This window comes from Talpa europaea (genome assembly GCF_964194135.1).
Source record: "Talpa europaea genome assembly, chromosome: 1".
NCBI classification, from domain to species: Eukaryota; Metazoa; Chordata; class Mammalia; order Eulipotyphla; family Talpidae; genus Talpa; species Talpa europaea.
Window position 1 is genome coordinate 130,764,510 of NC_140073.1, and position 25,163 is coordinate 130,789,672.

Sequence of the window (25,163 nt, forward strand, 5' to 3'; positions counted from 1 at the left end):
TGAATATAATTAAAATTCCCTGGACCAAAAGGGAACCATAAGGGGACCTAGTCAATTATCTATTGACATTCTTCCACACAAATCTAACTACCTGGCTCCTCCCTAATGGGGATTTCACTTCTTTATTCCATCAAGAATGCCTGTCAGATCCTTCTGAAACGCCTTGAACCTGTCATTAAGAAAAATCCAGAAGGTACCTGGGAAGACTGGGTAAGTGTTTTCCTCTCATTGTTACTACAAATGAGAAAACCATCCAAAGCGGGACTAAGAGCACCAGGCATGCCACCCTGTGTGGAGACAGCTCTCCCGACAGTGGGTTTCTACAGAAGGATAGCATCACCAAATGTTGGGAAGGCCGCTCCATGATTACCTGAGCAGGTGCCTGTGGAGCGAGCTCTCAGGGACCAGCATCCCTGACAGGGGAAATGAGGTGTATGGACAATGCCAGAAGGTCACACCCACCCTCCTTCTATAGGGAAAGGAAAAGACTGAGTCTTCTGAAGCCATGAAAAAAATATTTATGTTTTGAGAAGGGGGAGAAAAACTAAAAAGTATAACTGCTATTAAATATGGCTCAAGGGAAATGATATTTAATCCAACTTTACAATACTCTTATTTTGTTAGAAGAGTTTTCTCACAGTTACACACATACACACACACACACACTTACTAGTCTTAACATTAGAAATGAAACCCCTAATACCTTGTAACCTAAGCTCTGAACCATAAATGTGTACCAGGATTCTATTTTATTTGTTTAATTCAGACTTCTGAACTCAATCAGAAGGAAACTGTTAGTGTACCAACTGAAGGAAAAATGATGAGTTTTATTATTGGTAACATAGCACCAAAAATGATCGGATGTCAATTTTGATATATAGGGTATTTTTGTGTTTATTTATTCTATGGTATGTTTATTTCTTTTTTTTTTTTTTAGATTTATTTATTTATTTATACAAGCACTGTGTACAATCAGAAGTGTGGGAGGGTGAGAGAATTCACCAGAGCCAGAGCAGGGAGCAAAACAGGCAGAAGGACCGAAGTACACTGCTGAGGGGAGCAGTGGGCACAGCAGGAGAGATCTGTCACACCAGATCCCTGGTGGCCGGGATCGAACCGGCGCTGCAGAGGCTGCGGGCAGCTTCTCAGCCCAGCGCTCAACCGCTGTGCCACCAAGGGAGGGCCTTATTTCATTTTTTTAAACATTTATTTATGCATACAAGAACTGTGGTACAGTCCAGAGGTGTGGGGGGCGAGAGGATTCACCAGAGACAGAGTGGGGAACAGAACAGGCAGACTGACTGAAATATACTGCTGAAGGGAGCAGTGGGAGAGTCAGGAGAGGTCTGCTCACCATGTGGGTAGCTTGCTGGCTAGGGGATCAAACTCATGCTGCAGTGGCTGTGGATAGCTTCATCGGTTGCATCTTAACCCCTTGTGCCACCAAGGAGGTCTGGTATGTTTATTTCATTTTGACCAAATATGCCCATTCTACAGATACAAGCTGCTTTTGAACAAAGAATCAGTCTTTCAGCCACTGGATACTTCAGGTAAAAATTACAATAACGCTTTGATTTTTTTTAATTTTTATATGTATTATTTACATCATTGTTCATTGTTGTACAGTGTTTGCTTTCTCCTCTCAGGTGTAACCCCCATAAAAATCCCACCATGTAACCTGTAAACTGTCATAGTCTTTGTGCTCTTTCCCTCCCCTGTTCTGATCCCTCTCCTTTTTCCTCCCCTATTGAATGTCCTGATTTAGCTTTTGCCTGCTAATTTTATTTTTGGTTTTGGTTTCTCCTGGTCCCTTGTTAGGTTCCCTTATATTCCTCCTATAAGTGAAACCATCCAATATTTTTCTTTTTCCTTCTGTCTTATTTCACTGAGCATGATCCCTTCCCGCTCCATCCATGTTGCTGTGAATGGCATGAGTTTGTCTTTTGGATTGTTGAATAGTATTCCATTGTGTATATATGCCACATCTTTTTTTATCTAGTCATCTGTTTGGGGGCACAAAGATGCTTTTATTTAACTGAGAAAATATAAAACCATCCCTTTGTTCTGGGCCTAAATTCCCTCGTTTGTGTAACAAGTTTTTATGATGTGATCTCTGAAGTCCCTTATAGGCCCAAAATTTTATGACTTCACATAGACTTTTGAGTTATATTCAAAGAAATATTAAATCATAAAAATACCCCTAGTAAGTTTAAAAAAAATTAAAGCATGGCTTACAACATCTATTACAACACTGTTATTTACTATCGTTTTTATCATGACTAGTACAGAGACGTCATTAGAAATAACGTGCAACTCAATTTTGCCAATCTCCCTCCTTTTACTAATTAAAAGCTTTTTATTTATTTATTTATTTATTTATTTATTTATTTTAAAGATTTATTTTATTTATACAAGAGCCAGGGTACAGGCCAGATGTGTGGGAGGGTGAGAGGATTCACCAGAGACAGAGCAGGGGACAAAACAGGCAGATCGACCGAAGTACACTTCTGAGGGGAGCAGTGGGGGAGACAGGAGAGGTCTGCATGCCATGTGGGTTGTTCTGAGGCTGGCGGGGATCGAACCAGCACTGCAGAGGCTGCGGACAGCTTCACAGCACTGTGCTCAACCGCCTGCACCACCAGGGAGGCCCTAATTAAAACCTCTTTATCTTAAAACCTCTTTACCCTTGAAGGGTTTGAGGAGTGTCTGGCAGTGGGGGCCACTCAGGAAATGCATGTTAATTGGATGAAGCGCAGAAAGGAGAGCTAGTTATCAGTTCAGGAAGTGTATGACATCAGTTTACAATCTAATGAAACAAAAGCAAGAAACTACACGCACACACACATAAAGCAAATCTCATAAACAAAGAAAGAGGGCCTCACTTGTAGTGTAGGCGGTTGAGCACAGTGCTGTGAAGCTGTCCGCAGAATCCCACATGGCGCAGCAGACCTCTCCTGTCTTGCCCGCTGCTCCCCTCAGCAGTGTATTTCAGTCAGTCTGCCTGTTCTGCTCCCAACTCTGTCTCTGGTAAATCCTCTCACCATCCCGTGCATCTGGCCTGTACCCCGGTTCTTGTATGCATAAGTAAATCAGAAGGGAAGGAAGGGAGGGAGGGAGGGAGGGAGGGAAAAGAAAGAAAGAAGAAGAAAGAAGGAAAGAAAGAAAAGAAAAGAAAGAAAGAAAAAAGAAGAAAAGAAAGACGGTAACAGCATATCCCAGTGCTGTGTACATAATATCTTCTAAATTTCTGAATTCTGTAACCCAAAATGAGAGCAATTCAGCCCTCTGTACATCTTCCATTTTATTTTTTTTTTATAAATTTTATTGTTATATTCCCCATACAATTGCAGCCCCCGCATTCTGACCCCAATCCCTCCCCTCCCGCCCCCGCCCTCCTAAAAGTGTCTCTGGTTCATAGTTTTTTGTTGATTTTGATTTTCACTTTCTTATAGTTATTCATTTTCCTGGTCCCTTATTTAAGTTTTCTAGATTCCTGCTATGAGTGAGACCATCCGGTATTTTTCTTTTTCTTTTTGGCTTATTTCGCTGAGCATGATCCCTTCCAGCGCCATCCATGTTGCTGCAAATTGCATGTGTTTATCTTTTTTGAATGCTGAGTAATATTCCATGGTATATATGTACCACATCTTCTTGATCCAGTCATCTATTTTTGGGCATTTGGGTTGTTTCCAAAGCTTAGCTATTGTAAACAGTGCTGCTATAAACATAGGGGTGCAGGTGTTCTTTGGAATTGATGTTTCTGTGTCCTTTGGGTAAATACCTAGGAGTGGAATTGCTGGATCATATGGAAGCTCTATGTTTAGTAGGTCCAGAAATCTCCACACAGCTCTCCACAGTGGTTGGACCAGTTTGCACTCCCACCAACAGTGCAGAAGAGTTCCTTTTTCTCCACACCCTCGCCAGCATTTGTTGTTGCTAGTTTTTTTAATATGTGCCATTCTCACTGGTGTAAGATGGTATCTCATGGTAGTTTTGATTTGCATTTCCCTGATGGCAAGTGATGTTGAACATTTTTTCATATGCCTGTTGGCCATTTGCATTTCCTCTTCAGAGAAGTTTCTTTTTAGCTCTTCTGCCCATTTTTTGACTGGATTATTTTCTTTGTTGTTGTTGAGTCTCATCAGCTCTTTGCAGATTTTTGTGATCAGTCCTTTATCATTAGTGTTGGGTGCAAAAATGTTCTCCCAGTTGGTGGGGTTTCTCTTTGTTTTTGTTATTGTCTCTTTTGCTGTGCAGAAGCTCTTTAATTTGATGTACATCTTCCATTTTAAATGAACACATTGAATTAGCATCAGTCTTCTATAAGTTTGCTTATTACAGCCTAAGGGGTTCCTCTGAGGATATCAATAAAAGTCAGTTGAGATTCTCAGCATGACAGGTATCGCTCAAACCTGAAATCACTTACTGAAAAGTTCGGACCAAACAATTCTTTTTAGCATGCCAACTGCAGCACACCAAGCATCCTCTTTAAAACAAGGGCAAATGCCACATTAAAAAAAAATAGAAACAACAAATGCTGCTGAGGATGTGGAGAGAAAGGAACCCTCTTACACTGCTGATGGTGGGAACTCAAACTGGTCCAGCCGCTGTGGAAAGAGTTGTAGAGGTTTCTCAGAACACTAAAAATGGCTCTACCATATGACCTAGTGCTTGCATTGCCTAGTACTCTACCTAAAGGACACAAAAACATTAATCTGAAAGGAAACCTGCACTCCTATGTTTATTGCAGCACTGTTTACAATAGCCAAACATGGAACAACCTAAATGCCCCAAAGCAGATGCAAGGATCAAAATGTAGTATATATTCATAATGGAATACTACTCAGTGAACAAAAGAAGATAAACTCATGCCCTTTGCAGCAACATAGATCGAGTTTGAAGGGATTATGCTAAGCAAAATAAGTCACAAGGAGAAAGATAAATGTCAAATGGTTTTGTTGTGGTTTTTGGAGTCTGTGGGTTTGGACTGGGGGTCCTTGGGTTCACTCTGGAAAAGCTTTCTCCAGAGCTCCCAGTTCAGTGGCACACAGCAAGTTTCCCAGGCGAGTTTCACAAGACAGAGACATTACTTATATTTAAAGGGCAGGTTTATTAGCAAAGGGATAAAACAGTGAAAGACACTTGCATAGACACAAGCGGGGAGGAAAAGCTGCCCCAGGAGAAAAAAAAAAATAAGGGCAAATGATAGTTATGTTGTAATGAGTTAGATTGTAAATATAGGTAGCTGTTTAGATAAGTTTAAAAGGCAGCTGAAATGAACAACAATCTTATAACTTTGGTATTTTTTAAATTAATAGACATTGTATACACACACTACTACTACTACTACTACTACCACCACAACCACCACCAAGCTAAAGGGCTTTATTTTTTTCTGTCAGGGGCTACAAGGCTTTCATGGACTGGAAGAAGGGTGAGGGAGACCCATTTCCATACTATGTTTATGGAGCTGCCTGTTCTGAGGTTGAAATTGACTGTCTGACAGGAGCTCACAGGGTAAGTCAAATATAACTTTCCTCTTGGCAAGATGAAACAACAGTATTGCATTGTATATTAAATCCCCTCAAATTCATATATGTCACCTTGGATATATGATTTTCTCAGTAAAACAGCAATAATATCACCTACATAATTTTATTATGTGACACTTGTACAATAAGAACAGGATTCTTTCCTTTCCATGGGAAAGTCTAGAGAATCTGACTTATCCTGAATTTCCATTTGAAAAGTAGTCAAAAAGAAATTATTCATGACAGCCTAAAATGTATCAAGTTTTTTTTATTCCAATTCCAAAGTTTTGCCAAAAAAAAAGGAGGGGAGTTATACTCCAAAAAAAAAAGGCTAAGTTATCAAAACTGAAGGCATAGGCAATTTAGTACATTGTCTAAAATAGACATTTTGAAAGTGCATAACAATGTAAAAATGTTTCTCTCAATTATCCCAAGCGTATCATCGGTCCTAAAGAAATAGGTTGGGGCAAGAGGTGAGTGAAGGCGGATCCCAGTGCCCATATAGGTTGTCCCAGAGGCCAGCATTTGAGTCAATAGAGAATTACAGACCTAAATTAGAAGCCATGGCATTGAGCCTAGACAGAGAAGGATGATATTGGCAGAACAAGTTCCATAAGTAAGGGCAGAAGGAAAGCTCAAAGATTCCTGAAATAGATCACAGTTACTGAGGGGCTCTCTGTGTCTTCTTGACAATGTGCATGCTCCTGGCTTGGGACAGAACAGATGGTGATGTTTCTCAGGGAAGGAAGTAGATTAGCAAAGTCAAAAGTGGTCTCAAAATTTGCCTTTCATATGTTCTAAGGTCATGTAGAACCCCCACTTTCACACATGCCAATGCAGCTATATGAGTTCCTCAATAAAACTATCATTAGAACTAGGTGAGCTCATGAGTTATATTAGAACAGTAAATCCAAGTTGAGAATCAGATGAACAATCAGCTCAATTATTTACTAACTGGTCTTCAGGCACACCAACAAACCATGGACTTTGGAGTCACTTAGGTGTCAAAAAACCATGAATGGAAAGACCTTCTGTAGTTACGTGCAGTCCTAGATTTGAAGAGCTTGGCAGATGTCTTGCCACCTCTAATGTTCATGGGTTTCAAAGCAGTGTTAATCAGTTAGTAGGGATTCTGGAATAACTGGAGACCATTTGAATTATTTAAAAAAAAAAGTTTTCACCCAACTAAAACTGAATACCTAATTGGCTTTATTAAACAATCTATGAGTTAGGCAGCAGCAACCTACCTAGCAATTAGAAAGATGCTCCAAAGGACCTCCCCAGTGGTGCAGCGGGTTGAGTGCTGGGTTGCGAAGTTGCCCGCGGCCTCTGCGGCGCCGGTTCGATCCCCGGCTGCTCCCCGGCCACCGGAGGAGGGTCCCACGTGGCGCGCAGACCTCTCCTGCCGCCCGCTGCTCCCCTCAGCAGTGTACTTCGGTCCTTCTGCCTACTCTGCCTCCCGCTCTGGCTCTGGTGAATTCTCTCACCCTCCCGCGCTTCTGACTGTACCCAGTGCATGTATAAACAAACAAACAAATAAATAAATAAAAACATGCCTCTATAAAAAAAAAAATTTAAAAAAAAAAAAAAAAAAAAAAAGAAAGATGCTCCAAGGATTTATACAAACTAGAAGGCTTTTATAAGCAGAAAGAAGTTGGGACAAAGAGGCTTTTAACAAAAGAAAAGAATCATTTCAGGCCAAGGTTACCTTCCCTTAAAGGAAGGAGTGGGAGGGTCTTATCAGGTAGTTTACCTCACTAGTACTGATCTGGAAATTTCAAACTTACTGGTTTAAAATGCCTGGACTGTGAGGGGTTGAAATCACAATTAAGTTAGATACTAAGTCTTGGTTTCAGCATAAGTGATTCCGGTTGGGGCCTACTGTCTTCTTTTTAACAGAATAAACCTTAAAACAGTATTTTCCTTCAAATTTTTATGATGAGGTCATTTTAATTTTTGACAGAAAATCAGAACGGACATTGTCATGGACGCTGGTTATAGCCTAAATCCAGCCATTGATATTGGGCAGGTAGGTGCTTGGCCACTTAGAAGATGCCCTTCCTGAGACTCACGGGGGGGGGGGGGGGGGGGGGGTAGGTCAAAGCCTTCTAAAAGGCATACACTGTCACAAAGCCTGACATTGCCCTCCTTCAGATTGAAGGTGCATTTATTCAGGGGATGGGCCTTTATACCACTGAAGAGCTGAACTATTCCCCGGAAGGTGTCCTGTATACTCGAGGCCCGGATGAGTACAAAATCCCCACCATCACTGACGTCCCAGAGGAGTTCAACATCTCCTTGTTGCCGTCATCAACAACCCCACTCACCATCTATTCATCCAAGGTAAGCTCCCCAGCCCTAGTGTTGTAAGTGAGAGCAGGTGGACAAAATAAAAAATAAAGATCAACCTTTATCAGGACAAAATTTGGATAGACTGTAAAAGAAAAGTGAGATTCAGAGAAAAGAAATGATTCACCCAATGGCAATTCTAGGCCAAAGATTTTATTTATTAATATCCTCTTTCACTGAAAGCTTTAAGTTCATCAAAAAGCTTTGCTCAGGGAGAATAACATTTTTACTTAAGCGCCTTAGACTAAAATATTAAATGGGATTGAAGCACGATGGCACTAAAATCTTAGAAAGCAGAGGCAGCATGGAAAGAATCTTGGACTGAGACCACAGAAGACCTAGGTTCCTGCCCCAGCCCCAGAAGTTCACTATGAACTTAGGCAAATCATTCACGTGTGATGGAGCCAGGGTCTTGAGCCCTGCCCAGATGTGAATTTGTTACAGGGCAAGGAGAGAGGCACCCCAGACCCTGCAAACCTGCCTGCTCTAAATAGCTTCTGCCATGCACCACATCAACACAAAACAAATGAGACTTTAATGGGAAGGAACTTTAATACAATTAGGAAACAATACAGGAAAGGCAAAGAATATAGTTTCTAAATCAAGCACCCAAAGTTACCCGTCCCCTCATGGGTAAAAGTCCATCCAAATGGGATTGTCCCAGAGCAAGGCCCCAAAGCCTGCCACAAGTCTAAAGCATCTTCCAGTGGAGACCCACAGAAAAGGGTCAGAAACAATCAGACAAGTCTAGAGGGAAAAGAGCAAAATCAAAATCAAGACAAAAACTGCCATTGTCACCTCCCCACGGGTCTCTCACCCACATCTGTGTCACCCAGTCCACGAACAAAAAGCAAACACAGTTTCTTCACGTGTCCCTCTGTTCTATGTGCCTCCTCCAGGTCTCTTTCTGGCTCCATCCTGCTTCCTTCCTTCCTCCATCTCCTCTGCAGCTTATTCTCTCCCTGCTTAGCTCCACCCTCCCTTGGGTGGAGCAGGAAACCTGGAACATTCCCCTTTCCTGGGAACCACCCTGTTACAGATCTAAGCATTGGTTCTCAATGGGAGGTGAGGGCAATTTTCCTTCCCTCCCCAAGGAACACTGGACAGTGTCAGGAGATATTGTTGTTGCAATTGGAAGGGAGATGTTCCTTCTAGTGGGTCGGGGCCAGGGATGGATGCTGCTAAACAAATATCAGTATACAAAGCAGACACCCCCACACCTTCCGCACCACCAACAAAGAATTACCTGGCTCAAAATGTCCACAGTGTTGGGAAACAAAGACATCAATGCTTAGTCATTGCTAAAGTAGTAAAATTGCAAATTAAAATAAAGATCAGCACTTGCTCACATTACTGTATACAAATTATGGGAAAACTACCCTGGAAGTAGAAACTTCATTTAGATTTGAGGTGTTTTGTTAAATTTTTCGTTACTCTTTTGGGGAACTTCTTACTAGGGTTGGTAATTAATCCACATATATGCCAGAATTTTGTCATTTTCAAACTGCACCCCATTTCCAACCCAGGACCTCCTTTCAGGTGTATAGTGATGGGTGTATGGGGAGAGGGGATAAGAGGAGGATAAATTTGAAAGGAAAGACAGTCAGTGGGCCGTTAGATTCTCACTAGACTGGAAATCACTCAAGAGAGAAAATGTAAAAGGAAGCTCAGCACCCATAGAGAGCAGTTGTCAGGCCAGGAAGAATAACAGGGCAGGCAGGAGGACCCTTAGGGCCCTTGTGACAGCCGCTCACAGCAGGCCCTCAGAAAAGTCCCAGGTTTGCTATATGATAATGACAGAGGCCAGCCAGGCCCCAGGCAAGGTGCTGAATACATTTGCATTTGCTGAACTTTACAACACCCTGTCAGTTGATACTGCCCACATTTCACTGAGAAAGAAACGGGGCTGGGAGTGATATCTCACCCAGAGATGCAAGGAGCTAGGACCAGGATTAAAGCTAGGGCTTGCCTCTCTTAAGTCAGGGGTTACAAATTGGGAGCCAACTGGCCAAATCTAACTTGCCCAGGTATTTTCTTTGACCTGCACAGAGTTTTTAAAAGTTAGGGACATTTACATTAAAATACAAATGTCTAAATTCTCTTGAAAAGTTGGATCATCTGATCACTTGGGCTGCATTTCTAGAAGGCAGCTCCTTTAAGGCAAGATGTGAGGGTATCTCTACTTCACCATACTGTCCATTTTTCCTTATTGTCCTTCACCTGCCCAAATCACTCATTTATATTACCTCCCTGTTTCTTGCAGATGATGGATTTGCAACCTATCATCTGGCACCAAAATCTGTAGGTGCTCTTTCTCCCAGAACACCCAGTCTCCCCTAATCTTGGAGTCATAAGGCATATTTAACTCCACTCATGAAGTTGGCCAGTTCAAATCATTAAATGTGTTTTTCTAAATAGGGTAACCTGTCCTCACCACACACACATGCACACACACACCCTTTTCCATTGAGCAAAGATTTAACCTAACTAAAGACAAGAGAGGATTAAACACAAGAGAGGTTTGAGTGGTAATGGGATTTTGAAGAGCACACAGACTTCAGTCTGTAAATCCATCAACAAACAGTCATTGAGAACCTTTTATTTTATGCAAGATACTGTGTTAGTCTTTGGAGAGACAATAGAACAGGACCTGACTGATGACCTCTGGTGTCTTTTAGTCTAGCATAGAAGCTGCTGAAGCAAATGTGCTTTCTTGCAGGGCCTGGGGGAGTCCGGGATGTTCCTGGGGTCATCTGTGTTCTTTGCCATCGTTGATGCTGTGGCCATGGCACGCAGAGAAAGAGATGTGGCTGGGGACTTCATAGTGAAGAGCCCTGCCACGCCAGAGTGGGTTAGAATGGCCTGTGCAGATCGGTTCACAGAGATGGTATGTATGGGACCACTGCTTATTGTCCTAAATGGTGATCTTTCTGTATCCTGTGTCTTAGAACTTTTAGGTAAATTTATAATTGCATCTGTGTCTAATCAAATTATAAGATACAAAATCATTCAATTATAAGATGACAAAAATAAGTCATACAGCTATCTTTTGTATATGCACTAATTTCAACTTTTAAAAAGCATTTCCCCATCAGTTATTCAATATGACCACCTAAGCAGTCCTGAAGTGCGATAATTTATTGTGCTTCAAAACTAATAGTTAACTGTGAAACAACTAACTGATTTCACCAAGCTCTTATAAATATTCCCTCCTTCTAGCCTATGAATCTCTCTCATCCTTCAATAAAAAACAAACATAAATAATAACCCAAGTGTGACATAGCTGCAATCGATCATGTCACTCTTGTATTCCCCACACAAACGTGAAGAACACACAGTCTACCCATCCTTTAGACATCACATGATCTTATTGCCAACTGCCGTTTATCTACTTCATTCCATTTCATGACAATGCCTGCCAGCCCAGACGAGAGGACACAGGAGACTCACCTGCCCTATACATGTGTATATACATATACACATACACGTGCATGCAGCAACCCCAAGCACAGTCAGCATTCACTCAGCACTGTACTTTCGCATGTATTATCTCATTAATCATGACCATAACTCTATCAAGGAATAACCCTTATTTCCCTCATTTTACTACTGAAGAAACAGATATAGTAATTTGCCCAAGGTCAAGATTCAAACCAAAACTGTCTAGCTCCAGTATAGTATATTTACCTCCTTGAGAAAAAAAAAAAATGATTCTTGATTTTTTACTTCCTAAATACTGCTTGAAAGGGAGTGTCATAATGATACCGCTCTTTTCCTAAATAATCCATTTCATGACCCATTCCCAAGTTATACTCAACTGTTCGCTCAACTTTTCCAATAACACCAACCACCCTGTAATTTCATTCCAAGTTTTCTCAGACAATGACTCTGCTCCTCAAATTGCCACTTGCTGATGGCAGTGTCTACACAGAAATGATTCCAGTAATTTCAGGTCCTCGCACGACCAAGGCCAGGGAGTTGGCTACCTCCATGCAGGAGTTTCTCATCAGGGCTGATTTGGGAATTGTGGGCTGTATCTGCTCATTCCCAATAGCACTAGAGGTACAGTAACTAGAGTCATGTGGCCTCTACCCCAAACAAAAACTTATGCATGTCTAACCTTTAAAAGATCGTTCTCAATTACATTTTCAGTTAAAAAAAAAAAATAGCCTTTTCTGAAGTGGGCAGATTAAGGAAACCAACATCAGAACACAACAAAAAGATTCTTTTAATCTCTTCTTGCCTGAGCTTAACATATTCAGTCTTCAAATGGTCTGGCTCCTAGAAAACAAATTCCTTCATTTCCAGGATTCTAGGTCATTTTTAATAGTCCAGTTGTCAGGCAAAGCAACTCTGTCACAAATCAAAGTGAATCACTTTGATTTCCTTCATCTTTTGAGACTCAGCCTGTTGACTACTTGGTCTGTTTGTGAAATCCATGTTTACGCCTAAATCTGATGGTTCAAGTGAGCTAAGGACTAAACATAAATAGATACATGGTTTCTGAGTAGCACCTCATGTTACAAATAAGGTGTGATATTAAAAACAGTGTTTGTATCTTTATAAAAGTAACACATGTCCATTATGGAAAATAAAGAGGAAAATTAAAAACAGTCATAATCTCACTAATTAGAAATAACCATACCATTTTAGTATGTGTATATATTTGTAAATGCACACATGCATACACATACTTTTCACCATCATGTATCTTTATACCTACATATACCTTATTTACATACTTACTTAACAAAATCAGGATATCCCTAACATATCTGAAAAGATTTGAACAGTATAATTAGGAGTGACACTGTTGAGCTTTTATTCACAGGAAATCTGGATTGAGAAGATACTTTCCCCATACAATATCACTCAGAAAATAGTTGCTTAAAACTAAAAAGAAAACACCTGGCCAAACTTATCATTTTTATCCACAGACACTGGAATAAAGTTTTGGAGGCAGAGGTGGGTGTCATTTTAACTTCTCAATAGGAAGCCTCTGGTTATTGAGGCTTATTGAGAGTGATCATTTATCCTTCATACTTATCCTGACCTACAATATTCCTGGCCATTCCACTGACTTCGCATATATTTGACATGATAAAACTATAGGCCTGTTGAAATCCTTGATAAGGTTTCAGGGATGCAAGAGCTCCTCAGCTGTACACCAACATAAAGAGTGCAGCCACCTTCAGCAGGGCCTGCCCAGGGGGGACAGCGAGGAGGTCCTGACTCTCAGTGTAACAAAGAGGATCAGAAACACACAAAATATAGATTCCTCTGCTACTTCCTGTCACAGAAAATGGCAACACACCTCTATCCATTGTTACACAAAACAGAATGGTAGGAGTTGACTTTTCTTTCTCATACTCAGCACCCAGTCCTCATCATGTCCCGTTAGTTTTAACTTCTAGTAATTACAACACTATTTTCTTGATTTCTAACCACTATGTCATTCATTCACTAAACAAACACTGGTTGGGTATCTGTGAGGTGACAGGCACTGTTCTCAGTGCTGGGAATATTCCTATGAATGGCACAGAGCAAGCTGCATTCTTGGAGCTTACCATCCAGATAGAATAAGTCCAATGGCCAGCTCTCTAGCCTGGTCAGCTCAGCCTCCTGCCTGGTCTTCCCACGCGAACTGGAGCAGAGATTTATGGTGTGACAAATACGATCATGTCACTAGCACGTGCACAAGGCAAAAAAGGTCCTTTTTCACTCCTAAGATAAAGCTAAAACATTTTAACCAGCCAAGTCTGTAAGCCTGTGAAGTTCCAGTGTAGCCAACCCTACTCCATCTCCAGCCACCCCTAGTTCCCTGCCCCCTCTCGCTCTACCCCAGCCACAAGTACCTTCATCTGACTGTTCCTGTTATCAAGGATAGAGGTCTTCGCCAAGCTCTTCCCGCTGCTAGGAACCCCTTCTCTCTTCTCCTTCTCACCTTTCATATTTTAATCAAATTCTAGAAATGAATTTTATACTTTCCTTCTTACATAGTATCAGGTACCAAGAGTATAGGGGTGATCCAGACTCCCAGGTCCCTGCTCCCAAGTTGTTTACAGTGTAGCAGGAAAGAAAGACAAATAATTCCTATGAACTATAAGTGCATTACCAATGCTGGGTCACCCCATTCGTCAATAGAACAAAACTATTACAAAACTATTAGCTTAGCCTCTACCTTTTTTTAAAATTAAAGAGACCCCAACTGAGATCATTCATCATACAATTATTCATTCATCTAACGTGGGTATTGAGTAGCTGCCATGTATCAGGCGCTGCTGGGGGCCTAAAGAAATTGTGAACCAAACAAGTCCTGCCTGCCTGGAGCTTATACTCTTTGGGGGATGTCAGAAAGTAAACAAGCAAACAAAAGCACAATATAATTTCAGGTGGTGAAAATTACTGTTAAGCAAACTGGAAGAGTAGGGAGCTAGAATGTAAGTAGGACATTATTTTGGATTATTTGAAATAGCTCATTTGAGAACTTTTCTCTGGGGTATTCACATGTGAGCCGAGGCCGGAATGCAGTGAGGGAGCAAGCATAAAGTTGGTCATGTTGTGTTCCAGGCAGAGAATAGCTAATGCAAAGGCCCTGTGGTAGTTTGAATGGATTTAAAGTAGCCTGGGACTAAGCAGTTCTCACAAATTTCCATCTTCATAGCTTTCTGATCTTGCCTTTCTGGTAGAAAAAAAAAAAAAAAAACTTGTAACTGAAAGGCTGCAATTGTTCTCATTAGCAAAGAAAGAAAAGAAATAGAAATGTGTGACCACACCACTTATCTTCACATCAGTAGGATGAAACTGGATAGTTCTTTCGATCAGCAGCTTTCCTGGCACCCAGCCTCTCTCTCATGATCCAGGTCTGCTTTAGAGCTTTAGAAATTATGGTTCATACACAAGCAGTCCTCCTGGAGTTCTGACACCCTGTCTCCTCACACAGGCTGGACTCCTTAAAGCATCTTGGAACATATCTAAACCTATATCAGAATCTACATTTGATTGAACTACAATGCAACATGGTTTTTAAAATTGAAATACACAGTGATTTACAGTGGCATAGAATACTGTTATGCAAAAAAAAATTTTTTTTTGTTTTTTGAGAAATACAAATACCAGCACTGTATTTGGCTTTTGAATAATGTCAGCAATACAAAATTTGTTCTGACAGGAAAAAAAGTCAGGTGCTAGAAAATAAACAGTGGAAAGTCCAAAACCTCCTCTTTAATTAACTTCTTTCTAACTATAAAGTAAATAAAGCCTACTTGTAGCTTTTTTTAAAATAGTAATGATGGTCAACCACTCAGAACTTTTTTTTGGAGTTTAATAAAATAATGCATTTATAATTACTATGTAAATACAAGTCATTCTGTAAATATTAGAGTTAAGGTCTCCACCAAAACACCTAACTATTAACAACGTTCCTCAAAATATGCCTCTCCCAAAGGCCTTAAAAAGAGTTCCCATATTAAATCAAGTTGACCTGCTCTGGGCAGAAAAAACAACTCTTAAGACTAGCAGTCTCATTTTCATGGAAAATTAGCTTCAAGCTTCCATAAAGAAGCAGTAAGAAGGCTAGAGCTTGTTGCAAGAAGTTCTATTTAAACAAGCCTTTACTGTATCAAAAGATTTTGATACCTATGGCTTTGGTTACCTCCATCAGCAGTTTGTGATTCTTGCTTTCATATGCATCCCTTCTCAGGTTGCTGGAGGTGGTTTCTCCTCAGAGCCGGAAGAGCACCCTGACAGTCAGACAGGGCCAGAAAAACTGCTCATATAGAGACAGAACTTCCCTTTTGGTGGTGGGAGAAAGAAAAATGTGTTTCTTGGATTATGTGTTTTGTATGTTCATTTAAAATTCCATTAGGGAAAAAAAGTCAATTTCCCCTAAAACTGCATAGGAAATACCTAATTAACACTTTCAAACAAGGATTTTTCTTCAGAAATAGTGATTGCGTTTTTTAAAAAAATATTTAGGAACTAGAGACATTTGGGACACCACATCCTTAAAGAATAGAAAAATATTACCTTAGAAAATTTGACAAGACAGACATAAAAACCTTTTGCCTTATTCTCACTAACAGAAAAAGTTATTAAAGTAACTATGAAAGCATAGCTTGTGTGGGTCGCCATAGTTAAAGCCATGTAAAGCCAAGAAGAAGATTCGGTTTCCATCTCCCAGTAGCTAAAATCAGACAACTCAGCTTAGAAATACATTTGTAAACACCATTCAGCTCAGCCCGCATTTTGAAGGGGGAGATTTATGATGCTGACTCGTAAGAAATTTTTGCAAACACAGTCAATTGCTATGCCATGTGTTACATTGGGGTCTGACTTACGTAACTTAATGGGGAAAAGTTCTTTCACTCTAGCCCAATTCCAAATGGCAAGGCCTGTCTTGCCCTCTTATTCTGTAAGGTTGGGTAGTGTCTGGAGACCCTTATCCTGATACAACGTCCTTCCTCCTACTCTCATCCTTCTGTAACTCTGCTACTGTCTCTATCCATGTGGAGAAGATTGTCCCCTCCTTCTTCCTTTGCATTTTAGATGCCCAGAGCCTTAAAAGTGCCACCTAGTTGGTTTGGTAAAGGGAGACCTTCCTGCCAGATGAAGGAGCAGAACATATTTCCTGTGTGCTGCCAACCTGGTTTACCTACAGCACTCTCAGCTCGGTCACCCCCCAAATGCTAGTCCTCAACCCATAACCTATGCACAGCCTTGCATTTCTCTGAGTGGGAGGAGGTGTGCTCCCTATCCCACAAGTCTGCATTCTATTTCCAGTGTTGTTTCCAACAAGTGGAAACATGTTGTCTCCAGTCTGTTCTGTTGGAAGCTAAGCCACAGACAATTGGCAGGGCCTGAAAGCAGCACAAACACTCAGACACATGGGTCTGTGAGATGGAGCACAGACATCACAGCATGGCTCAGGAGATGACTCAGCACCGAGACTCCGTCCCCCCACCCGACCCAGCATCTTCCTCAGAATGCTGAGCCGTCATCCTGTCCTCATGTGTGCACACATTCGCACATGCACACACGCTGGCTCACATGCACCTATGCACAGGTGCATGCACACACTCAGACAGGCATGCACTCATTCTTCATCTCATTCTTCTCCTCACTACCCCTCACACTTTCTTGGGAGAAATTTTATTGGCATTCTAACAGGCTGTGAAACTGGTTCCCCATTGACTATGTTCTTCCCAGGATGCAGGGGCTGCATCTTGTTCCCTGAAATACTTGGTGACTGATAATTCACACAGTGACCTTTCAGAACACTGAATGGGGAATTGTCTAATACTGTTACCGCATATTTTTCTATCTAAAAGCTCTCCTTCCTGGTCTCTGGAAGAGTACTTCTTTGGTTGTGAGAAAAAGAGGAAGGGAGGGCACCTAAAAAAAAAAAAGAGGGCAAAACTGGAGGCATCACTCAGATTAAGTAAGAAGGTGGTGGTGGGGAGAATGATGCAGACTGTAAAACAGGAAATGGGCAGCCATCTTCTCTGGTCAGGGAAAAGATTGGTGATGCACTGTTTTAGCTTAGTGGTTAAGACATAGGTCCTGGAGTCAGACGGACCTGGGTTGGAATCTCAGCTCTGCCTTTGATGATTTCTTTTACTTCTCTAATCACTCATTTTCCATATCTATAAAGTAGGATGAAAGGTACATGGAGATAATAATTCTACTTAATTTAAAGTGTTATTATAAGGATTGGATAATATGTGAAAAATATTTAGCAGTTGTCACACATAATAGACAGTCAACATACATTGTGGATGATGGTGATGATGGCAGTGATAATGGTAATGGTGGTGATGATGAAGATGAATGACTCACCAGAACACCTTCAGTTTCAATGATATACTCAATGAACTCTCAGAATTTAAAAAAAAAAAAAAATCTGTTAAACTCATAGTTATGGTTTATTTTAGTGAAAGGATACAAATTAACATCAACAAAGGAAAAAACAGAACAGAGTGCACAGATGAAAGCTTCCAGATGCCTTTCTCCCATAGGATAATACAGACAGCACTTAATTCTCCCAACAACAATGTATGAGAAGATACACAAAGTTTTGCCAACCAGGGCAGCTCACCTGAGCTTTGGTGCCAGAATTCTTACTAGAGATTTATCACACAGGCATAGAAAACCTGCACAGCTGACTTGAGTCACTTAGTTACTCAGTGTCCAGTCCTTCTAGAGGTCAAATGATACCACATGGCCCTCAGTCTCAAGTAACAAAGATACACTTACTAGGCAAAATATTTCAAAGGTTGAGGTATTATCTCCCAGGATCTGGTCAAGGGCTAAGCCTTTCTCTGAAATGTGCAGGGTTTGGACAGAGCAGGCCTACTGAGTTTATCTTTTGCTGCACAATGAAGAATCCTGGACTGAGAGCAACCACCATTGACCTTGAGACCAGTGAGATGGGGCCCAGATAGAGCTCAGAAGCTGAAATCTAATTAAAAGCAGAATCAGTCTTGACTCATGGTGAATATATTTCCTTAATTAAAAATATCAGAAACCAAGCAGAGAGAATGCAGAAGGAGGAAGGGGGTGATGGCACCATGCACGTGAGAAGATAAAGAGAAGGAAATCACAAAAGGCCAATGAAGGCAGCTTAAGTGCTAAGGCTGGGCCTTTGAGGTCATAAAAGAAAGTTATATCCTCACTCAAGGAGTTAGGGAGTAATAGAGAACCAAGAAGGCCAAGGTAGCAAGAGAATGAGTGTGGCGTTAAGCCCCAAAGCAGAAGGGCTTTTCTGGAGCCCTGGTCTGACGAAACTAATAGGAAAACAGGTTTTGGAAGAAACTAAAAAATGCCATCACCTTTAGTAGAAGAACTAACTGGAATCTACCTAAAACTGGACTGAGGAGCTTTGGCCCGTATCCAACCCAGCCTGGGTAGAACAGGCTGATTCTAAATAAGATAACCAAGCAATCCCCACAGAAGTTGTTAAGAGAATAAAGGAAATCCCTGTGAGAAGAGTAAACTAGGCCTCCACTTACATTTCAATACAGATTAAAAGTAAACAGTAAGAATAGAATTTGTAAAGACAACCTGCCTATTTAAGATATGGGTTGTTTTTTGTTTTTGTCTTTTTGTCTTCTTTTTTATTTTTCAGAAATAAGTATTAGGGGCAAAGCTTTTTGATACTTTCACAACTTTTCATTATTTGCAGAAAGTTGTTTTTATTTTTAACACCTTGTTACTAAAAGTCTACCTTTAAAACAAAAACATGACAAAAACAGAGAAGTGCATGTTCTGCTTTTCAGTCAAATCAAAGAGGGGGGAATTCCCAGCAGAGAAATGAGACACTGAGGACCACAAGAAGGACAAACAAGTACTTTCTGTAGCCCAAGAGAGTGACTTAAGCCTGGGGTTTTAACTAGCAAGGGTGTTATAGGGCAGAGCCGTGAAGCCAGGAGGCCAGCGAGAGAGTGAACCCCCCAAGGCCCACGTGTCTGGTTTTTATACCAAACCTATCTGCTTAACTCCACCTTCAGGTCCCAGCCACCTTCCCTTTGGTGGTGATGGGATTTGTCTTTCCCAATGTCTTGATGGCTTTGGTCTGGAGTGGGGGTGGAGTCCCCCACAAAGCCTGCATGGAATTAGCTCAGGACATCCTCTCCCCCTAACAAGGGCACTGTACCATAGGCACTATTTGGCTAAAGATTAGCTCTTCTCAGGTCACCTACAGAGCAGGTATGTAGACTCTAGCCCAAACACAACTCTCAGCTGATCACTGTCCCTTCTCTATCCTCCTCCCACAAGCGTTGGCATAGGATACATGGTTTTTTGGGATTCACATCTGGGATGCAAAAAGGTAACTAATCAAAGTGCCCTCTTAGCAATAGTAAATGTAGCACAATCACAACACCTACCAACTTTTCAGTTGTCGTTTGAAAGGTACAATCCAATTCCCCAGGAAAATTCTGCTTCCTCCCATCAGAAAAGTTTTCAAAACTACATATTTAACATAATTTTCCTGGTGACATATTGCAATGGTATTATATTAAGTGTTTTATTTGCATTCTTTCTTAGATCCCAAGAGATGACCCTAAGACATTTAAACCTTGGTCTATCCCTATAGCTTAACATGCTCTCATTCCCTAACAGGTAAGTTCAAGGAGATAAAAGGTAAATACTCAAAAAGAAAAAAAAAAAAAAAAAGGATTAGCTATCCAGTGTTCTTTCAGATTGTATTCAGTGGAAATTTAGATGTATATTAAGTTACATTTTTAAATTTTATGCATCATTTTAACCTTTTTTCACTAAACATAAACGACTTTGGTGCTGCTGTTATAGGACAGGGAGAGGGTCAGCCCAAACCCTGCAAACCTGCCTATTCTAAATGGGTTCTGCCATCCGCCACATCAGCACAAAACATATAAGACTTTAATGGGAAGGAACTTTAATAAAACTAGGAAACAATACAGGTAAGGCAAAGAGTCTAGTTTCTAAATGAAGCACCCAAAGTTACCCGTCCCCTCGTGGGTAAAAGTCCATCCAAATGGGATTGGCCCAGAGCAAAGCCCCAAAGCCTGCCACAAGTCTAAAGCATCTTCCAGTGGGGACCCACAGCAAAGGGTCAGAAATAACCAGACAAGCCCGGAAGGAAAAGAGCAAAATCAACATCAAGATAAAAGCTGCCATTGTCACCTCCCCATGGGTCTCACCCACATCTGTGTCACCCAGTCCACGACCAAAAGACAAGCGCAGTTTCTTCACGAGTCTCTAGGCTCCATGCGCCTCCTCCAGGTCTCCTGGCTCCATCCTGCTTCCTTCCTCAGTCTCTTCTGCAGCTTCTCCTCTTCCTGCTCAGCTCCACCCTCCCTTGGGTGGGGCAGGGAACCTCCCCCTTTCCTGGGACCACCCTGTTACACTGCCACATAGCAGCTTCTCTGTTTATTTTCAAATAAAATATGAGAATGCTACAGATTAAGATGTTCTGAAGATCCTACTCCCTGATCCTTTTGACAATCACAAATTCAATGCAAAACACCAAATTGAAATCTATTGATTACTGCATTAGTAGTTAACAAGCGCTGTTTGCAAGCGTTTTCCACTGAGTTCAACTACTGCAACTTGGTAATGCTACTTAACACAACATGTAGAGCACTGAAGGCTTTGGAGAGTGGCCACCTAAACTATATAAATGCTGACAAAAAGAAACATTTTCAGTGTTAGAAAATTAAGCTTTTGCTTTTCTGCACATTAATGGCCAACAACAGAAAAACTGAATGTAGAAGAGATATGAGAAGGCAAAGTTTGGTCACCAATCTAACTTTCCGAAACAACCAGCCAGCATTAACATATGTATATTTAATTCCATTGTGTTTTGTTAGATAAGAAAAATTTGCATTGAGACTTTGGCTAAATCACACTAAATAATTGATTAAAGTTTTTGTTTCTCCTTTCACAAGAACAACAAAAACCAATATGTCAACATTTTAAATCATATCTGAAATTATCAGAAAATACTAACCTGAAAACATACACCCAGGTATGAAAAGCAGAATACCTATTTGATTATTCTCTCCTCACTCCCCCTCCCCCTTCTACCCCTTTTTCTTTCTCCTCCTTCTCCCTACCCACCCCCCAACTTTACATGTGGCTACAGTTGCAAATTCACTCTGATGCTTATATCCTGCAAGACACAAAGTGCACAGCATTGTGCCTAACACTAGTACTCAATAAAGTGTAACTACACATACAGAGGGACACACACACTCAGATTTGTTAATACTAAAATTTTAAAAACACTTTGGAGACCACCAAAGAATGAATTGGGTTGTCAAGATTTTGTACAGGGGCCTCCCTAGTGGTGCAACGGGTTAAGCACCCCACTCTGGGGTAGTCCACAGCCTCTGCAGCACGAGTTCGATCCCTGGCCAGCCAGGGAGCAACCCACATGGCAAAGCAGACCTCTCCTGTCTCGCCCGCTGCTCCCCTCAGCAGTGTATTTCCATGGATCCGCTTGTTCTGTTCCCCACTCTGTCTCTGGTGAATCCTCTCAACCCCTGCATCTCTGGCCTGTACCCCATCTCTTGTATGCATAAATAAATAAATGTTTTAAAAAAAGAGATTTTGTACAGACTTTGCAAATGAAGCCATCTTCAGATTGCAAGACAAATTTAAAAGCCAAAAAAAAAAAAAAGCAAAATAACCTCTTGCCACTTTACCACTTAGAACTAATTCGTGTGTCAGAATTTTCTCCATACTATGCAATTAAAACAAAATGCCAGATATAAATTACATTCTGTGTCTTTAACTGTCATCCTTTACCTACAATTTCAAACATTTGTATTTTTCAAAGTAGTTCGGTTCTCATAGATTTGCTTTATATACAAGTGTTAAACATTAACCTTATTATATCCATACCACACTAAAATCGTATACTTGTGTTCCTGCCAAACATTTTGAACCTGAGCTAAAAAAGCACAATCTTATCTAGCTTCTTATTTTATAAATGAGGACATGGATGCTAAAGGAAAATAAGTACCTAAATGTTTTTATTCATATCTGTAAAAAATTTACAAGTCTTCAACTATTGTCCTCACAAAAATTGAGAAATTTGCACACTTTCTTTATAATTATTCTATTTTCTTATTTTCAGGTTTTAACAAGTGAAAAGATGGCTTTTTAATCCTAACTGCACCCCAAACTGATACTCCTATACTGTTGTGAACAAAATGACAAAATTTAGAAACATTATTCAAATCTGATTACATCAAGAAGAGGAATGAATGAATCATTATTTACTTAGACTATCCAGCCTAGAGGCCACCAAACACTGCAGTAGCCACATTAAGCAATGTCAGTGCTGATTTGTTTCTGAAAATATGATGTAAATATTGCTGTTAAAACAAATTTTTCCTTTCTGTGACCATCCAACTTAACAGAATTTGTAATATGGGTTATAGTCGGAATGAAGGACACATCTCAGTAGACAAATATGATTACTTTCCCCAGTGATTTGTTTGATTCAGTGGCCATAGTGTTATAATACCACGAGAGTTCTAGAAAGTTTGGAATCATTTGGTTTGTTTTTACCAAAGTTTGGTATGGGTCCATGTATGTGCATTTGACAGAAAAGGAGTGGGATTCTCCTCATGTAGAATTCAGAGAGGAAATGCAAAAACATTTTCAATGTGTTATCACCAAACCCTTTATTTTATTCTACTTGCTTAAGAAAGTATCAGTTTCAAAAACAATTTGTTGTTCACTTTCCCATATATTGAAGTGGGTAACGCAAAGCAAAAGAATTCTACATTGTAATCACCCTCTGTTGTGTTTCAAAACAAGCAAGATCCATCAAATTCCATTTATTTGAGATTTAGAGGCCTTCAGAGGAGAAATCAGTATAGGAATTAGGCCTTATTTGTCAGGGAAGAAGCTGACACTCTACCTTCCAGAATTCACATGACTAGGTTCACCAAGCCACCAGCTGCTGTGACTCCTGAAGTGGTGAAGGAGGTGAGGTTGAGCCGACCAGTGAGAAGGTTGGTGACCAGTGAGGGAAGTGGGACAGAAGCACAAAGAGAAAGGAAGCGGGAGTGGAAGGATCATGGGTGGAACAAAAATAATGCAAAACACATGAGCTGAAGACCGGGGGAACTTGGTGGGAGTGGCCAGGATGAAGTAAGTTGAAAGTAATAAAAAAATGTTTTGGCTTTTTGAAAATAAAATTCTTAACTGTGTGATCTAAAATGAATGGGAAAATTTCATTTCATCATTTGTATCATTTTAATACTGGTAAATACAATCTGTATTTTTTTTTAATTGGATCTATTGGGATTAAGGATGACTAATGCACATTTATTTTACAACAAAAAGAGAAGGGTCTGAATAAAAATAGTGGGTGTGAGTTGAGGCACTAAAATCTCAGTAGCATGGTTAGCAATAAAATACTTTAAAAAGACACATTTGAACATAAGTAAGACACACTGGAAGTCACATATGAGAAATTAGTTCTCTGGGCTCAATAAGCATTTTAAATAATGAAGTTTATTTAAAAAATTTTAATAATATAGTCATGTAGTTCAAAAGTATAAAAAATTATATGGTACAAAGATACTCCCTCCCATCCCCCTCCAAGTAATTTTTACACAAGCAGAGTGTAACTGCTGTTATTAGCAACTTTTTTTCTTCAGCCAGGTCCCTGAATCACTAGCCACACATGTCAAGCACTGCTCTTAACTGCTCCCACACACAGATGGGACACAAAAGCCAGATGTTGGGATGTTAGGGGCCACCTAAGGTGACAGGACAAGTGGCTGGTTCCTGCCCCTGAGATACACCTGCTGGACCCACTGAGCAAGGAGCTGTCCCCTCTCTGTCCAGACAGTTCCATCGCCCTCCGCACCACCAGCAGGATACTCAGACCCCTAACAGTGAAAATCGGAAATGCTCCTCTTGGCCTGTGAATCTTCCTATTTCTTTTCCTGGTCTTGGGCACACATGACGCATTTGTACTCAGGTATTGTGGGCCTGGGTTCTCTGAGGGGTCTCTCATGTAAAGGAAAAATGACCTGCTCCCAGCTCCTGGAACAGTGAAAATTAAGTCTTGATGTCTCATAAAACTGGGTAGACAAATAGCCAAAAAAAAAAAAAATGCTTTCTGAATCATATGATGCCCAAAAGAAGTAAAAAAATTAGGCGGATAGCTGGAGTCAGAAAATAAAGGCATTGTCTTGGTCTTGCTACCACAACCTTCAATGAGTCTATATTAAAATATCACTGAGTGAGTACAAAACTAGAGTGTTCTTTCCTTCACACAGCCACCCATGCTCCCTTAACTTCACATTCAGATGATGTCATCAGCTGTCTGGCTGGTCTTACTCCAAACCATTCTGCATATAGGTGCCAGGATAATCTTTCTCAACAACTGTCACCACCCACTCCCTCACGGAGTACAGGAGTAGCATTCAACAGGACTTCTCCCAAAAAGGACTTTGCTATGGATTGTGTGTAGTGGTCACCCTTTGTTTTTGTCTGCCTGGGGTGTTTTCCTTTGGGAAGTTGCCTGCTCTGCTCCCCGGGTTGCGGGCAGCTGGGAAAGACACATGATAAGCTGGGTCAGAGGCTTTCTCCAGAGAGTTAGACTCTTGAGCAAGGTACACAAGGTTAAACGGCCACTGGAAGCAGATTGCCTGAGGGAGAGCTCATGCACAAGCTCAGCTGCTGGGATCCTCAGAGATGGTAGTTTCCTTCATGTCAAGGCATGATTCTTTAGTTCTGTCCTCAACTCTTTGAGCTACCCAGTATCTTTCCAATTAC

The 25,163-nt window shown here is 40.8% G+C and overlaps 1 protein-coding gene across 1 annotated transcript in view; it reads left to right on the top strand.

Moving 5' to 3' along the window:
- Positions 1-19,979, top strand: part of LOC311181263 (aldehyde oxidase 2) — a gene marked incomplete at both ends in the record, with an annotated part of 73,718 nt that extends 53,739 nt beyond the window's left edge. The window contains 7 exons of the mRNA XM_084249596.1: positions 136-210; positions 1,498-1,550; positions 5,403-5,517; positions 7,495-7,560; positions 7,686-7,874; positions 10,600-10,767; positions 19,926-19,979. Of these exons, the coding sequence (XP_084105722.1) occupies positions 136-210; positions 1,498-1,550; positions 5,403-5,517; positions 7,495-7,560; positions 7,686-7,874; positions 10,600-10,767; positions 19,926-19,979 (720 nt within the window). The remainder of the gene's footprint in view (positions 1-135; positions 211-1,497; positions 1,551-5,402; positions 5,518-7,494; positions 7,561-7,685; positions 7,875-10,599; positions 10,768-19,925) is intronic.
- Positions 19,980-25,163: the final 5,184 nt, after the last annotated feature.